Source organism: Siniperca chuatsi, linkage group LG17 (assembly GCF_020085105.1).
Source record: "Siniperca chuatsi isolate FFG_IHB_CAS linkage group LG17, ASM2008510v1, whole genome shotgun sequence".
NCBI lineage: Eukaryota > Metazoa > Chordata > Actinopteri > Centrarchiformes > Sinipercidae > Siniperca > Siniperca chuatsi.
In genome coordinates, this window is record NC_058058.1 from 10,210,577 (window position 1) to 10,229,066 (window position 18,490).

At 41.7% G+C, this 18,490-nt stretch overlaps 1 protein-coding gene across 5 annotated transcripts in view; it reads right to left on the reverse strand.

The window, feature by feature from the left end:
- The window catches only part of rbms3 (RNA binding motif, single stranded interacting protein), a 287,297-nt gene that overhangs the window by 74,526 nt on the left and 194,281 nt on the right, over positions 1-18,490 (reverse strand). For 4 of the 5 annotated variants that reach the window (XM_044170808.1, XM_044170812.1, XM_044170809.1 and 1 more), the window contains 2 exons: positions 7,456-7,613; positions 1,487-1,566 (listed from right to left, as the gene is read on the reverse strand). In XM_044170808.1, coding sequence (XP_044026743.1) covers positions 1,487-1,566; positions 7,456-7,613 — 238 coding nt within the window. Of the gene's footprint in view, positions 1-1,486; positions 1,567-7,455; positions 7,623-18,490 lie in introns of all 5 variants that reach the window. The other variant, XM_044170807.1, reaches the window with a different exon arrangement.

Below are 18,490 nucleotides of genomic sequence, written 5' to 3' on the forward strand. Positions count from 1 at the left end.
GTGATAGAAAAGGTGGCCAAAATTACAAAAATAAGGAGCTGATTATCGTATACATTACCTCGAATTACAAATGGCAACAGCACAAGGAACAATAATAGCTTTTGCAACAGCTAGTCGTGTGTACACACAGGCATACATCAATGGAAGGGGGAGATTTCATGGACCCTTAAGGAGGGACCATAGTAGCACCAGACCAGAACAGACCTTGTAAACTTAACCATTCTTAATTCCACAGAAGGATTTCCTCGATCAGGGCAGTAAATCTCCATGCTTGGCACAAGCCAGAACAATCCATTAACAATAATAAAGCCTGAGCGGCCAGGAGATAGAGCCTTAAAGGGGAAGGTCAGCCTGATATTACAGCTTTAAAGGTTTCCTATTACGGCTCAACTTCAATATAACCACTCACCTTGCCTTTAATGGCCGCTGGCTATGCAGCGCCTGAGCATACATGGAGATTCTAAATCCAGTTTCTCAGAGATATTACTGGATAGTGGAGAGCGATTTATGAGTCTCTTTCTATGCTGCTGGTTGGAGGTGTGAGTATTGTTAATAAAATTGCCACAGAGGTGAAGGAGATCTCCTCGGTATCGCCCTGTCTGGCCCCCACGTCCTGCTGGGACACGAGGGAGGCTTCGAGTGCTGCAGCACCTGGCCCCAAAAGTGCTTAGGCAGCATGTTTTTTCTTCATCCTGGCCTTTCCCTCTGGCTCTTTCTTTCATATCTTTACTCTCCTTCCACCTCGCTTTCCTTTTTGCAACCACCTCTTGTCACCCTTACTCCCTTAGAGACTTGCTCTGTTTCCAACATTTCCAGTGCTTTGTCTCCTTTTGTTTTAAACTTTTGGGACAGTGATGCCACTTTGGACACCGCATAAAAGACACATTTCTGTGCTAACACACAATGTGGTACAATCCTGTCTCTACATCTGTCTCCATTCGGTGACATTCTTTCTTTCAAACTCTTTTCCCTGCCTGTTTTCTCCTTGGCCAGCTTGTTCCAATGTCTAGAGACTGCAGAAAACAGAGATAGGAAGGAGAGAGGACATGGCAACAGAGAGCAGGAGCTGGAGAGGAAAGAGGGGAGAGTGCAAGCTCTTAAGTAGATTGCAAAGAACAGCACAGAGGCATGAGTGTGAATATTAAGAGGGGTTTCTCCTGCCCAAGAAGTTCCAGCCTGCAGCAGCACCACCACCAGGGAGTTAGAGAGATGGTGACAGAAAGAGAGAGAGAGAAAGAGAGAGGGAGAGAGAGAGTGGAAGAGACCTACAGAACAGTCATCTATTCAGCCATAGTCCTGACAGCTAGCTTCAGGTGTCAGAAACAACGGTGTACACAATCTATCAAGCTGTCCGGCAGATCTGAGATGAGAAATTACCATAATTGAATTAGAAAGGAAGTTTCTCATTTCAAAGGGGATGATTTTCTACGAAAGAAAGCAACAGAGTGATGCGAGAGTAATGTAAAGCAAAGGAGGGGAGACTCACCTGGAATGCCTGGCGGGGTTTTCAGGTATTTTCCATTGAAGTGCTGTATCACTACTTCACATTTCTCTGTGGACTCCATCCTGCAACAAAAAGTGACACTTAGGGTTTAATTTAAAAATATTCACTATCCATTTGTAGCAAAGGTTAACACTGACCATTCTATAGCCATTAGAAATAAAAATACTTAACCTCTGCACTAAATTATGACAAAAAGGGAATACTTGTGGTGAATATACTGAATTACTTTATGGTACAAATGGAGGTTTATTTATGGCACAAAACAGAATGACAGTCACTTCAATCTCAAACAGGTAACAATACCTCTGGCATCATCTAGACCAAGGTACCATTTGTAAACAAAAATATATCAGAGAGAGCAGTGCTACAGTCATTTTCTTTTTTTTTTAAACAACTCAACATAGTTTGTTTCCATGTTGCACTGGAACCCTTCACACATGGAGGTTAAATACTGCCACTGATGACATATTTACAACAATAGAACTAGTCACCCACTAGACTATGTCCTGCTGGCTGGGTAGTATCATTCTATTCATTCTAAAAATGAAACTATCCAGAGTCTGTCTGACTATCTGCTGGGGAATGTCATCATCTGCATGAGTCAAAAGTTCACAATGAAATTCTGGGTTTCTAGGGAAAGACTCATTATGCAGCCTTTCCTCCCCACCTGATAAAAAAGAGAAAGCAGACAAAGACTGAAAAAAACAGGCTAAAGGGATGTAGAAGAAGTAGAAGAAAGGGGGGTATCCTTATGGCTAGTAATGATTCAGATTTCTAGAGTGGGAGAGAGAATACAGGAAGCTGACTTTTTTCAGCCACTGGATCAAACACCTATGGTCCGAGCAGCTGACCAGCGGGACGGCTCTGATCTCTCACATCATAAGCACGCAGACACTAATACACATCACATCAAAACACTTACATAAGTATATCAAACACATAAAAATGCACAAATGTATTTTTTTTTATCCTTGTGCTGTGTTGTGAGGAGAAATGCAAACTTCTGAGGAAATTTGAGCAAGTTACGCTAATTTCCTAGCCCTGATTTTAAAACTCAGACTGTGAGCCATGTACGCTGTCCCCATCATCCCACGAACAGGTGCAAGAACAGGTGTCACCGGTGTGAACTGCAACGCCTCAGTTTCTTTACCTCACCATTGTGTGGAAACCATGAATATAATGCTGACCTACTCCTACAGTAGCTCCTTACCTTTAAAATACCTTTATTCCTAACGAATTTGAAAAAGTCCTCACACGTGACATCTTGACTTTTAATTACTGTATTATTGACTGACAAGACTAAAAGTCTACAGTCATGCTATCGGCTCTGTGAGGCTGTACACTGTGGTGCTTTGAGCTAAATGCTTACATGAGCATGTTAACTTGCTCACAATGACAAGGCTACCAGGCATAATGTTTACCATGTTCACCATCTTAATCTACCATTTTAGCATGCTAACATTAATTAATCAAATAGCACTAATCAAAAAGTACAGCTGAAGCTGCAGCTATAATCATAAACCAAAGTATTGGAAAATGGAAATTTAGACCTGATGATGGTGCTACATGAATAGTCATGAATAGGAATCACTGAAGTTATTACAATTCACCCTGAGGGGAACATGGATGTGTGTACTAAATTTCACTGAAAACTAAGAATGTGAACCTCATAGAGGAAAAGTCAAGGGACCAAAGTCTTTAGTATTCACCCTCTGTGGAACATGAATGTCTGTATAAACATTTGTGCCAACCCATCCAGTAGACATTGAGATATTTCACTGTATAAGTTAAAACTTTGACATGCTGGTGACGCTACAGGAGTTATGGTAAAGTCATTAGGATTCATCCTCTGGCCACCATGGATATCTGTACCAATCAATATCATATCAATTCAATGTATCAATGTATGTAATAATAACGATAAGGAAAATTAGGAATAATGTTGTGCTTTTGTCCATCACATCATTATTATTACTGGTATATCATACCTTTCCCTATATATCAAACATTACCACGTTCAGTTACAGTAACATCAAAAAAACAAACATAGCCTCTTACATGAATTTTCACCTAGTGTACATACAGTATGTTACCATGCAGATTCTTTACTATAAACTCACAAAGGACTCACATTTAAATGAGACAGTTTTTAAATGCAGCCTTGAGTGATTGCTATGCCTATGATAATATGCTCTTGGAATGTACAGAATTCACTGCTTTCCAGATTTTCATGCTTTATTCGCTCTCACCTCCAAGAATACTCATATCATCCTGTCAGCCTCTCACTTCTGTGTCCTCCATCTCTCATCCTTCTCCTATCTCTACCTTCATCCTTCTTTTTTTACCATAGCTTTTTTATCGCTCTCTCCGTCCCATCCATCTTACTCCCTGCCCGTCTGCACCTCTTCTTTTTGACGTCTCTCTCATTCCTCCCCGTCTTTCAACTGTGGTTATTTCCTCCATCTTTCAGCGTTACCCTCACTCTCTACCGCCCCATCTCTCTCACTTTCCGTGCCCTCCTTTCCTTCCTTCTCCGTCCATCCTTTTGTTTCTCTGTTACACCCTATCTACATCAACATCTTTCTCCCTTTTCCTCTGCCTACCTCTCTTTTTAGAATATGTAATCTTTCACACTTCCTGGCATCATCCATCTCTCACTGACCCTGTATCCACCTTTTTCCCCATCACTCTTTCGTTTCCCTCTGTCCCTCCTGTGTTTGGGAAGACTGAAATTAACCAGCCAGTGTGACTCAGTTGATCACTAATCACGACAACTGGCCTTTAACACATCGCTAGCAGTCAGCAACTAGAAATGAGATCAATAAAAACACTAAGGACTGTTTATGGTTTGAAATTTTAAGATTTTATTTATTATATTTATTATGTGATATATTTTCTTTTAACAAAAGACAGACTCCTCAAATGTTAAATGTCTAAACACAAGCAGCCATACAAGACCTACACCTAAATAAAATGGTCTAAAACTGGTAAAATTATGATTTAAATTGGTGACTGTTTGATCAAAGAATAAGAAAAGAGACTAAAAAGAGTATAAATACAAGTAAGCCATCTATTGCAGCTTTCAGTACCTGACAGTATTCAATGCTCAGTGCTAAGGGCATATTTCGGTCAGTACCAAAAAAAGAATTTTATATCCAGTTCTATGTTATATAAAACTATTCTGTGCCCAGTGTGAAACAAAGGAAGTTTCCTTACAGATAGCATGTCCTTACAGATAGCCTCCTATGTATTATATATAGAATTTTCACAAAATTCCAGCCTGTCCTTCCCTCCCAAGAGAAGAGCTTATTCAAACAGTTCATGTGACATTTATTCTTTATTTCTCAATTTATTTAAGTGTTTAGTTGTTATATTCCATGTACTGTATTCTTCGAGTACATCATAACTTCTTTTGTATGTACTATTCATTTGTGTATATGCATTGGCAGCATTTTTTGATGAAAGCATCATGTCAATAAAGCATCATTGAATTGAAATGAATATGCAGTGTGTTTATGTTTACATATAATCTGTATGCATGTATGCACACTTTCATAATATGCTCCTAATCCATGTTCTCACACGCAACTGCACTAAACATGCCAATAACCCCTCCATAATGCTTTCACTTTAGAAGGCAGCGAGATGGCAGAGAGGCTCTGCATGAAGCACAGCTAAACTCTATCTCTTTTGCTCTTTTTCACTAAAGCCTAACAATCCTGTACACAGTGCACACTTAGTGATTGTGAAATAATGATGGTATGTGGTTAGATTTTTTTGTTGGGATGTTTTTGCTGTCCATTTTAACAGGGGCTGAAAATCAGGTTGAATGCAACACCCTTCTGCAGAGTTTCAAGTGATTCTCTGACTGGAAGTGTTGATGCTTAGCTTCCCTCGCTATTCCCTAGCGCTCTTTATCCAGCCTCCTCACATCCCCTCTGGCTATTCATTGTTTGCCTCCTCCTCAACGCCGTTTCTCCTTCACTCTTTCCAGCAGGTAGGTAGACAAAAAAACAGGTGGGTAGACAAGGAGTAAATAAGGCAGACAGGCTGTTAGGCAGTCATAGGGAAACAAATCGGTCAGCCAGACTGTCTGTTGGTCAGTCAGGCTTTTGGGATAGCCAGTCAGTCGGAGAGCCAGCCAGGTAGGTAGTGAGGCAGGCTGGCTTTTCTCTGTGTGCTGCCGGTTAATGGCATCAGGTGCTGCTGTCTGCAATGATTAGTGCTGGGGCTGGAGTAATGGGCTCTGATAACACTAATGGATCGGCCCACAAACACTTAGCTCAGTTTACTCTCTCTAATGCCCCTCATGGCCCAACCCTGTCTGTCTGTCTGTTGACACAGCTAACGGGAGCTCAACAATTCATAAAATACATTGATTTATTTTATCTCCATTGTCCAAATCTCTTTGTGGCTTCTTTTTCAGACCTGTACTGATCAATTACAACCATTCTCTTTTATTTCTTGATCCCTAAACTGATAATAAAATCTTCCGTACCTCTCTCATTTGTTCTTTTTTCTCCTTATCTAACCAAAACACCACTCATTCACTTCTCACATTTTCTTCCAGACCCACACTTAGTCATTTCACTTTCTATTCCTCAATCTATCTCCGTCTCATACTGCCTTCTCCTTCTCATCACCTTCTCTTTCTCTTTATAATAGCTTCTATGATTAGTTATTTTTACCTGGCCATTGTTTCACACTCCTGTCCCTCTCTCTCCTGCTGTCTCACTCTCCCTTTCCATCATGTCTCTTCCTCCTCCCACTGAGGGCTGCCTGAACAGGTGGCTTGTGGCAGGTTGTTGCTATGCTCTGCTTGTTGGCCTGCAGGAGGCTGCCTACCTGTCTGTGTGTGTACATGTAAATCTGCTTATGAATGTGTGTGTGGGTATATGTGCACACGTGCACGCATGTGTGCTTATGCACGTGTAGAGGCCTGTTTGTGCAAATGCTCGTGTTTGTGCATACGTGCCTGTGTGCGTGTGTGTGTGTGTGTGTGTGTGTGTGTGTGTGTGTGTGTGTGTGCTTGTCTGTCCTGCTGTAACCCTCGGTAATAGAGGAGGGAATAGGAGAGGAGTTCAGCCAGAGCAGGTGATTAAGAAAAATCCCTGCAAGATGGCGGTGCTGTGGCCGTCAGTGGCCTCCTCTGGGTAAACAAGGGAGAAATGTGAGGACAGGAATGAGAGCCTGGTGGCTGCTGCCGAGGACAAGGACAGAGCGGTTTATGACTTTGGGGGATTAACAAGCTGAAGTGGAAACTTTTATAAGTAGAAAAAGAAATAAACTGTTCAGTGGTAGGCTTGGTGGTGAAAATATAGCAGCCCTGGCTATACTGTATGGACAAGGGGGTAATTGCTGGTATCCGTGAAAGTGTGTGAATGTGCAGGCACGCGCGCACATTCACACGGGCACACACACTCTGATGCACAGGCATGAACTAAGACAAATTCCTCCACTGGCAGACGCACTGCCAAACAGGCTTGGCAAAGAACATTTCACCTTTTAAAGTTTCCACTGCTCATAGGCAGGATTTATCTGACAAGTGTCTTTTTAGTGTGAATGTGTGTATGCACATAATAAGTAGTGCGTGCCTGTATGCCAGTGCATTCATACGTACCTGGGTCTATTTGTATACGCTTCATGTGTGCACTTTAGTCTGTGCATTTATAAGAGAGTTTGCACAACTTATGTGGGTCAAATCCATATGCAAATTATTCCTTGTGACTGCTGCAGCATCCATAAAGTACCAGAAGGGTAGGGATGCGTAACGTAACCACAACAAATATGTACAGAATGGAATTAAGATTTGACCCAAGTGCAGTATGATGGCATATGTACTGTAATTCATTACTTAAAAAACAATTATTGCTTTCATAGTAGCACCAGGATAACCCATTGAGTGAGTGTCTTTAAACTGATGCCTCCATGTCATCATTATTATTGTGTACCTGGCAAAGCCGACTCCTCTGCTGACCCCGTTGGCATCCCTCAGTATCCTCGTGGAGATGACGTGACCCAGGGGCTTCAGCATGTTCTCCAGCTCCTGCTCATCCATAGACACCGGCAGGTTGGAGATGTACAGGTTGGTGGGGTCCTGCTCCTGTTGCTGCAAGGCCAGGAGGTAGAAGAGCAGGGGGCGGGGGTGGATAGAGGAGAGAGGAGGAAAAGATAAGAAATAATGTATCACTAACAGTTGTAGGAATTGTCAAAGACATATATACATCAGCTTTGTGTCGTGAGCCATCACGTAACACGTTGCAATGTTGCCAACAGTAGAACCAAACTCTAGCTGAACTCACATGATGTTTGGCCTTACTGACAATCACATATTTATTGTCATGGTACGGCTGTACCATTCCTAGTGTTCCTGTCTGTCTGTGCCCTGTTAGTCTCCTTGTGTGTGTGTGAGTGTGTGTGTGTGTGTGTGTGTGTATGCTGTGGGGCACAGCCTGAGGTACTGCCAATCAGCAAATGACACACCTGCGAACCATCTACTGCTGCTCACATGTTCTCCATCCACAATCACACCTGAGAGTTTATCTACCTGGCTCTTCTCAACAGTCTTCGCCAGATCGTCAGTTTACCTTCGGCGCTTGTCTGCCCCTCTAAGAAATTACCTGCATGTTATGAGAACGCCTGATTAACCTGCTTAACTCCCTGTGTCCAGGTTCACTTGGGTCACCTGCCTCCGCGTTGCCCACCGGCTTTCCAGGAGGACTTCACCACACCTCTCACCTGCCTTGCCTTGGCATTCCGGCCTCAGCCTGCCTGCTCTCCTCAGCCTCATGGTGGTCTGCTGTCTGTCTCCAGCCCACCGGCTTCCAGCCTCCAGCCTCCACACTCCTGGTTCCTGGTATTGTGTGTTCATCTAAATAAACGGAACCTACTACTGCACACTCGCTCTCCTGGTCGTGCTTTTGGGCCCAGCCCCAGTATACCATGACATTCATATGCTCACATGCAATATGGATACATCAGAAGTTACTGTGCCTCTGGCTCTATGTGAAACAGTGAGTGTGTAGGCTGCATTATGGATTTGTGTGAGTGGAAAGTATTAAGACAGTGCAAGTCTCTATTAACATCCTGCATGCTGTACATATTTACAATAGGTTGCTAGGAGTCTTCTAGGTGTGTTTCTTTTTACCCAAATTGAAGTGTTACGTTTAAAGATCAAGAGAAATAGAGATAAAAACAGAGCGTGAGAGGCTGTGTAGTGTGCATTGTACAACAGCGTTTTCTCTGTAGTGCCCAGAGGCTGTTGCTAGCTAGGTGAAGCTGCACAGCTGGTGGTGGGTTGAGCCTGAGGTAGCAGAGGGCCCTGTGAGCTCTACAGTAGAACAGCTGGATACAGCAGCCCAGCCCCACCAGTCAATCAGTCACTGAGCCAGGTAGCCACCATGTAAGTCAACCAGCTTTCCATCCATCTAAGTCAGTCAGTCTCTAAATTAAGCATGAAACTACATTATGTTACCTGATCTCTAATTATGTATCTTTATGATGCTGTATGCACATTGGAATATTCGTTTCTGACATATCAAATTACATTCAATCCATCCTCCCACTCAGGTACTAAGTAATCTATCCAATCAGGCAGCCAGCTCTCATTCATCACATCTCCTCTTTATCCAACATCCACATCTCCAAACTTTTCATCCAATAGCAGCAAGAACCACCCCGGGTTAAAGCTAACAAGAGCAAAAGCAATATTACAAAAAGGCATCTATACTGTGATTGGTGGCCAGCGTAATGTGATGAGTGAATAATTACTGTAACATTTTTATATGATTTTCATCCACTTCAGCTCACAGTTATTTGTAGACGACAGTAGAAACTCCTGGCACCCTCAGTGGAAGATGTTAATCTTGTACCGTCTATTTAAAATTTGGGGTCCATTTATTTTCAAGTCAGTCAACTGAATGTACTCCACTGAAAATGTGTTAATGGATGTTGATCCTTCGGTTCATTTTTTGGTGTCATTGTAAACTCCACTTTAAATTTTGTATTTCATGCAACGCATCCAAAGTAAATTTCCTTCTCAGCCTTAATAACAGCCTTTCATATCAGAAAGCTTTATAATCTCGTTTAGATCAATAATGTGAGCAGTGGAAGGCCTTTGAAAGGAGCATCACCATGTGGAAAGGCAATAATCTGTGTTGGGATTTATGTAATAATAATGAAGGCTACCAAATCTATCGTGAATAACAATAGCAATTTATCAAGACATACATCTATAAAAATGTATGGAATTATATTAATGTTCAAGTTTTAGTTCAGGACTGGCCAAGTTTAGTCTCATAAACCTTAAGAACTGGCAACAAAACAAGAGAAGAACTAACTGACTTTCACCCAAAGAAAATTAAGACATTATGCATGTAGCTAAAATTGAGTATGATACAGTTTTCTTTCCTAAACCACAAGGAACCTTGTAATCTGGTAATAGCACTACTTTACTTTGAATTCAGTTGATTCAGCTTCAAATAAATGCCTAAAAATATGAGAAACGTGAATTTTCAGTGATCTATTTCACATGCATATATGCAGTACTGTAAACAGCAACTTCAATACCGAAGTCTGTCTTCTTCTCAGTCGGGGGTTGTGGAGATACTTCAGTTGCAGCCTGCATGTAAACACGGTCTTCGAGAATCTTTACAGACTCTCTGTGCTTCGCCACAGGCTACACTGTCTCACTTTGTCTTGTTTTGCTTTCTGTTGATGGCGGTGGAAGAGGTTAAGGAGGAGGAGAGGAAGTGCCTCCACCAGCCTCCATCTCTCCATCTGTCAGAGGAGAAGACTGGTCCCTCCCCTGATTAATTAGCCGTCTTATCTGACAGGACATGTTTGATCTGATTAAAGCCTTTGGGAGAAAGCCGGTGCCCGACGTGAAAGCAAGAAAAACGCAGTCTTTCTCCTTTAACCAAGAACTCAATTACCTAACTTCGGGGGCAAACTAAACTCCTCCTTCTCCTGCAGGTTTGTCACATTTATGTGCTTCAGAGCGAGTGAGAAAGGACTCACAAGTATTTGTATAACACAGGATTTGGCAGTGAATGAGGCTTAATTAAATCTGCCCATAAAAATCTATTGTACACGTGTCACTCTCCTAGTTAGTCCATTTGGTGTGTGTAGCTGCGCAGCTGCGCTTTCCTTTGAGTTTTGCTGGTTATGTGAGGTGATGTTTTTCAGGATTATGTCAAATAGGCTTCGTATCCCAATGCAGACAGGAGGTCTGGATCAAAGAGTTAACTGAGGGACTCACTCACTGGGCTAAGCCAAGGATACGAAAGTTTATGTGTGTGTGTGTGTGAGGGGGGGCACTCTTTTGAATGAAAGCACTTTCTCCAAAAAGCATGTGATGGTACATGCGGTGAAAGAGTGCGACAGAACGTGAAGCAGTAATTTGTGTGTGGGTGCTAATAGTAGAGGGCTACGTTTGCTGGGGGATTATCATGGGGAGGCTTCGTCTACGCACGGTCGCCTCGCTAAGTTTCCTCTTTGATGATGATCCGCACCACAAAGCCCTAAATACCCAGATGAGAAGGTTACGGGGACGAGTGGAAATGGGAGCATTTTGACGGGAGGTGAGATGGGCTGGCCCATTCCACAAGGAGATTTAATTTCCTTTAATGTCAGCCTTCGCGCACACTCTGCTGTCAGGCTATGAATGAAACGGTAATTGAGGTGTATGTGCTCGTGTGTGCACCTGTGCATATATCCTATCTCAGAGTAGCGTGTGTTCCCTCAAATATATATACTGTAATGCTGTGGCTGTATCTTTTTTGCTTTAAGTGTATATGTTTCCCAGAAGCTTTTTATGTATGTGATGGCAGTTGTGTCTGTCCCCTTGCCATTGGCCAGTGTTGTAGAAGGCTAATGAGCATAATTCCTTCACCTTGCCACGAGGAGGACAGGAGGAACCCAACTGTGTGTGAGACGGGGAGGTGCCCGACTTGTCATTTCCCACTGACGGATGGCATCCTCGCTATAGCTGACAGCCCGGTAGCTGTTATTTCATTTCGACACCGTGCTCTGTTTACCTCACTGTAATTTCTGAGAACATTACCATGCTGGTGGGGGGGACAAAATAGGACTTATAGATCATGGTGCAAAAGGTGAAAGAGTGAAAAAGGAAGAAAGAGAAAGCTGGAGAGAAAGACAGAGATGGAAGCAGCTGACATAACAGACAGATATAACACATTAAAGGAAGCCCTTGTTGCCTTTTGACAACGCTTGAGGGAAAAGAGACGTCAGCCGTTAGAAGTCTCGCGTTCCGCCTATGGGGCTCTCAGGGCTGTATCCATTTAACTGATAAAAGTTTGACAGATATGTGTCTTGACTAGGGGCACTGCATCTAACGCCATGTTGAGGCTCGGAGCTGCCCTCACTCCCTTGCCAACACTCACTCTTTTCTCATACTATATCTCCCTGATTCCTTTACCCCATTTTGTCTTTCTTTCCCCCCCTTTCCACACCACTGACCTCTCCATATCCCCTATTTCGCCAACTCTTCTTTTTGTCAACACTTTTCATTTCTTACTCACTTCAGCACTCTCCCTCCTTCTCTCTTCCATTTGTCGTACTACTTCCCTTTCGTTTTCCATCAATCCATTCCTGCTTGTCCTTCCTTCCCCCCACTATTGTCATCTCCCATCTCCTCCACCCTTTATCCTTGCTTCTTTCTCCTCTCCTCTCCTTCTCTTTCCATTCAGCTTGTTCACAAGATTAGAGTTGTATGTGTAATTGGCTCTACAGGGCTTCTCAGCTGCTCCTCTCAGCACCGGTACACACTATGAGGGTGTGTGTGCATGTTGAAGCCAATACTTGGTTTAACACTACACTATTCACTTCCCTCAGGTATGCCACTCTGGCCTGTTGTGTGACTAACCAGAACCCCGAAGGAGCACAATTAAAGAAAAAGACAATGGGGTTCCGTGTTGTCTGGTTGGAGAAAACTGCAAGGAAGCAGTAGATGCTGTGTTGCTGCTGCTGTGAGGATGTGTTGCTGACAAGTTTGCAGATGCCAGAGGGAGTTTTCCTGTGCTCTTGTATATAGGTTGAGGATCTGCACTTAGATCTTGCTGTGGGAGCCTGAGTCTGCAGAATGCATTCAAAAGACAAGCAGGCTAACCAAGTGGAAGGAAGGAGTAGGGGGAAGCAGGATCGGGGAGAAGCATATGAGCGCTCAACTCACTTCAAAAGCATGAGTTTAATTTGTGAGGAGCCAGAAGATTTGGAGACAAAAAGATAGCACTACAAAGGAGCTATCATTCTGTCAGCCGGCTAGTCAGCTGGTCAGACAACAGCAGGCGAAGTCAGGTGGGCAGCTTACTGCCCTTTGATGAGTGCTTCTCAACATTTTCTGTTGCCACTGATGAGCGGATGGCAAGATCACTCTACTTTTCTCTTTGTAGAGGCTGTTGTCAAACGCGTCTTCAACACTCTGCCATCCTGTCTGTTATCAAGCCCCTCTGTGACACTTCACTTCAAACCCCATCCACATCCAAGACTTTACATTACAGTGTGTCCACATCACAGCCTGTCTCTGTCCACTGCAGCCATTAACAGGAGATACACACCATGCAGCTGTTAGCAGAGCCAAGCTGCAGGAGACTTGAAACTACAAGTGTTCACAAGGTTTCAGGGTCAGAGTTTGGTGGGAGAATTAGATTTTGTAAGTTGCTGCCTATTCAACAAATGGCAGCTAATTTATCTATCCTGCATTAGTACAGAAGCATTTTTCAGCACTGAAAAAAGTCAGGTTCAAAGTGTGTTTTCTACAATGGCTACATGTATTCATCAAAGTCAGATTCTACAAACAGATGGGGATACTTTGTAGACTTGAATTCTCGCTCTCAATTTGATATATATCCTTACAAACACACTGAGACATACATTATAACACACATCATAATCCAACATATGCACAAATGTCTACGACCTAGACGCGCTCAGTCACAGAACAGCATGTTACGGAGTAAAAGAAAGACGGGGAGAGTGCAAGCTGGTAATGCGTGAGGTCCTTCTGCTGCTCACTGGGGGGCTGACGAAATCCACATTCCTGATTCAAACCTTCTGTTGGAAACAAAGGGCTGTGAGGCGGAGGATCTGTGCCATCACGCAGGGCAGCCATTTTCAATCCAATTACCATATTATGTCTGAACAAACAGCCTAAAACACCTGTCAATTAAACATGGCTTTAATAGCGCTGTGATAAATGTGTATTGGCAGAGATTTAAGATAAAGAATGCTAACATACCATGTAGGCATACAGTTTTCAGTGCTTAAGGAATTGAATTAAACCTAATTTTTCTGTTATAGATAACATCTTTCCACTAATTCATAATTTGAATCATTTTTTGTGGGTGGCATTGCTATAATCACCTTGGCATGTACACCTGTAGGTTTGAGAGTGATTAGAGAGAAAGCTACAGTTATGTTTCTATTAAAATGTTACGATAAATTCTGAAATTTTGGCAAAATAGAATGTGATTCAGTGCATGTTTTTATCAAAACCTGTACGTGAATATATTCAAGATGATGTGAGAAGATGAGATAATTAATTGAACACCGGTAACTCAGATACAGTACATGGTAGCATTTCATTGCAGCTTCTTTTTTGTTTGGTTTATTGTTTCGGTTTGCAAGTGTATTGGAGGCATGTAAATGTGAGTGGCAGCATGATATGAATTCTTTGTCTATAGCAGAAGAAGCAGAAATGGGCACTGAAACGTCAAAAAAGTGTATTCAAAGGATGTGTTTCGCCCAGTCGTCACATCTCTTGCCAGGTGTTTTACTTCATCCAACGTTAGAAACCTTATTGCAATATTTTGGCTTTTTTTCCACATTTCTGGCATTGCCATACAATTTTTGTTAACAGGTGGATGGAAACTAGGGATGTACTGATCCAACTTTTTCTTTCCCAAAACTGATTCAGATACCTCAACTCAGGGTGTCTGCCCATATCTTGTACTGTACAGATACCAGTCCTCGCTTTTCCCCAAATTGAAAATCTGTATACCTTACTGCATGAAACTCATTGGAATAATTTTTATGTAAAGTAACATGAGGCCAGGTATGCTATGGCACTAAACACTGAGTTGGCCGACTGCTATGACTGAAAGAACATAGTGGTGATAGTGGAAACACTGAATTTTATAATGACATTGACACAGAAACAGTATTTAATGTAGATCGTCAGATCAGTGCATCTCTAATGGAAACGTACCTTATTGTATAGTTCTATTATAGTGTATAGTAGAATCTGTTGTACTGCACATACATGTATTGTACACATGTCCTTGGTCAAAAGAATCTATCTTTATGTGTCAAAAAATGATTACCTCCCCTCTCCTGTGTATTGACACAATATTGACACAGTCAATAGGCTGCATTCCTGATTCGTCATCAACCTCACTGTAAGCTACCACACTGATCAATCATTTCATTTATTCACATTAGGCTACTCATGCAGTCTTAGTAGCTGCAACAAGATCATCCACTCACTAACGTATGGTTGCTTATGCCCATTAATTAACCACTCTGTATCATTTTCACACCAATTCAAAGTTTGTCACAGTGCACAAAGTTTTTTAAAATACGTTTCTTTCTCATAAGATACAAAAGATAAAAAGAGCAGAATATGATGCTCATGAGGAAAAGATTAGAGGCTCACGTTGCTCATGCAGTGTTCCATTTGGCTAGAATACAATGTTACCTGATTAAATAAAAATCTTGCAAATTACCATACGTTGCTGCAGAGCACAGCTTAATACATCACATTATTCAGCTACAGAATTCTTCCCATGAGTGCAATCCAAGCCAATGACAACTAAGTGTGTCCTAGCAGCCCAGAGGCACTAAGGTGTTTAGTTTGGTTTTAAGATCTACACTCATTCACTCACGTAATTACACACACCGCTCCTGCACAGTGCAACATCCCATACATGCACAAACTCACAGCCATGCACACACATACACGCACACATTGTCAATCTTTGTCCCATTACTGCTTATGGAAAATGGCTTTCTAGCTACTCCGTATTATGCTGAGATGATAGATGCTGTGTAAGGAACAAAAGTGGGTGATACATTATTGAGCCTTTGAGTATGCTAACACAGCGGTGGGCTTTGTTTAACTAACTCTCTCAGCTCGGCCTACACTCCGCTGGTGTAGCTGGTAAAATATTCATCCAGCATAAGACACAGTGAGCGCTATGGCACAAAATTGGCTTTTGGTATGTCCTTCCATGTGCCATTCAACTGTGCTGTTGCATGGGAATTCAAGCAAAGGTACGGGAAGATTCCTGGAGAACATTGAAGGTCAAACTCTTAACATCAATTTTGATATGTTGTGACATCTGAAATATATTTAACGATACAGATTGAATGTCACTTAAACAGCTTCACTGAATAAGTGTAAGGATGTTATTCTATATTTTTCTTATTGTATTGAAAAGACCAAAACCAACAATATGTTTGTTCGTCTCTCAATACTTCCCTACACTGTCTATGGCACTGAGCCGCAAGCCTATTCATACCTATCAAAGACATTTTTTTTTAATGTTACAAATGTATACTTTCATTTTCAAAAAAGTTTTTACAGCAACAGAACGGTAGATGTGGGATTGACCCAAAATTAACTGCAGTGCCCATGTTCATTATAATGAAGGAAAAATGTCACCGTTGTGCTCATGTGCAACGTTGTGGCTCATTGATGTGTTTTTAATAATTTTTCGACAACAATGGAGGTGTTTAGCAGAGTAATAAGCTATATTAGGCTTCAGCTACACAGGCAACACTTGTTAATAGGAGATATTCATTGATGGTTTTAGTATATTCAAGGGATTTGTTGATAAGAAAAATACAGAATATCGCCAGCATAATCCTTTAACATTTCCAAGTGTCCAGGAACTATCATCTACATATCAAGTGTAATTTTCTCTCTTTTACAGATGTGTGATGTAGGGATCACACCTTTACTTTGCAAAACAGACATAACACCACTAAATTATGTCTGCCATCAGTGTCATGGCTCATACATTTTGATGCCGGGTTAATATGAATTTAAATGGGTCGATATGCGCTTCACCCGCTTAATCACGACCCCCTGATTTGATTTTGTATCTCCCTCGGTGAGCTAATATTCCAGAGATTAAAATTTCATGTGGAGCTCATATCAAAAATTCATTATTAACATGGAAGACGGGCACACCCGCCTTACCCTTGTGCTCCAGCAAAAGGAGACAAAACTCTGCATTCATAGTTCAAGTGAGCAGGTACACATGCATGCAAAGATACTCTTTGCTACGCTCCCTGAGGACTTCAAGACAAATTCATCCTGCCTTTGTAGAAATATTGAGGAATTTCCTTATAAGCTGTGGTTATGTCCTCGGTCGTGCTCCCTCAGCTCAGGAGGAGACAACATTCACAAATGTCTTCCAGGTTTCATAATACATTTTCATCACCGTATCCTTCGTATTTTTCCATTACGGTGTTTGCAACAACAGCTCACTGTGTTGTCGCCAGGGTAAATGCATTTTTCCGTCTTATGCATCATTCATTATAATTTCTGAGATTGAAATTCCTCCTGGCTGACATCATGTGGAGGCGGAGAGTGCTGGCGATGGTTTGGTGACTTCTCACTCTTTACAAGAGCTCTCCCTCTTTTCTCTCCTGCCTCTTTAGTCAGTTTGTCTGTTAACATAGGACACCTTTACAAATTTTTGCTTTTCAACCTATCTTTTTCAAATCACTATTACAATAATTCACTAATTTTCCTCTTTCTATGTAGTCCACATAATTGAGAACACTCCATTATTTACTTTGGTCAGAAATGAGATAGAATACTAAACTAAACACATGACATCCGGTAACTGTTGTAGAGGGAAACATGCCAAAATTAGGCCATGATATTTGGTGGAGTAAGCTTTCCCCAGTCACAGAAGAAGCGCAATTTAATTCCATGGAGAGCTAGTGGGACTCTAACATTGCAGTAGCATTCTGTGTATTTCGTTCCATGGTGGCTTTGTGGGAAAACATGCTTTAAAAAGAACAATGTGCTAAGCTACTTATGTTTGGGCACATTGATTTGATCAAGGGGCAATGTGCACACTTTTATACATTGTTTGTCTTCCTACTGGTGAAAACACATGTTGATTATCTATGATTATTGTGCACTTCACACCTAGCAATGTCATTCATGTTAGGTTAGGCCTTTCCAGTCAGCTACTGTATGTGGAGGAGTGGCAATTTTGATTCTTGAACTATAAAGTGAAATGCCTGAGTACCTAATTCAACTACTCAAAATAGTTCCACAAACAAACAAACAAACAAACAAACAAACAAAAAATTGACAATTGAACAAAGAGCTATGATGTTGTAATTTTGTTTTGTTCTTCACTGGGAACTGTGAAATCCAAAGTGGTAGACCACTGACTTTTGGTCTGTTTTATTATAGTCACTGGAGCTCGACACCCATGAACTTTAAAACACTTTACACCCTATATGCTGTCTAGCCCAGTGGTGTCCAACCAGGGGTTTGTGTACCACAGGGGCTTGGTCTGCAGTTGCTAGGGGGTACGTAGCTCAAAGACTGCAGAGTAGCTCAGCAAATTTAGTTTAATAATAGAAATTATTTGGAAGAAAAAAAACTGTATATATTCACATGTTTGTATTTAGGTGGAAATTGAACACACAAATCGATTTGCAAATTGATATGAAGCTGATCTGTCACACATTTACTGTCACGATAACCGAAGTATCGAACAGATAAAGTAATGAACAAGCTAGAGTGAAATGTCCAGTGGAAGAAGGTATTAATACGAACACAAAATTAACCAGTTCTACTTAAAAAACAAAGAGACTAAGCCTAAACATCACCTGCAAGAAGACTATGTCTTGTATGGATTTACATGTGTCAGGAATCCGTCACAGCCACTGTGTTTGCTCTTGACGCTAACCCATCTATGGAGAGGTCACAATGTGTGG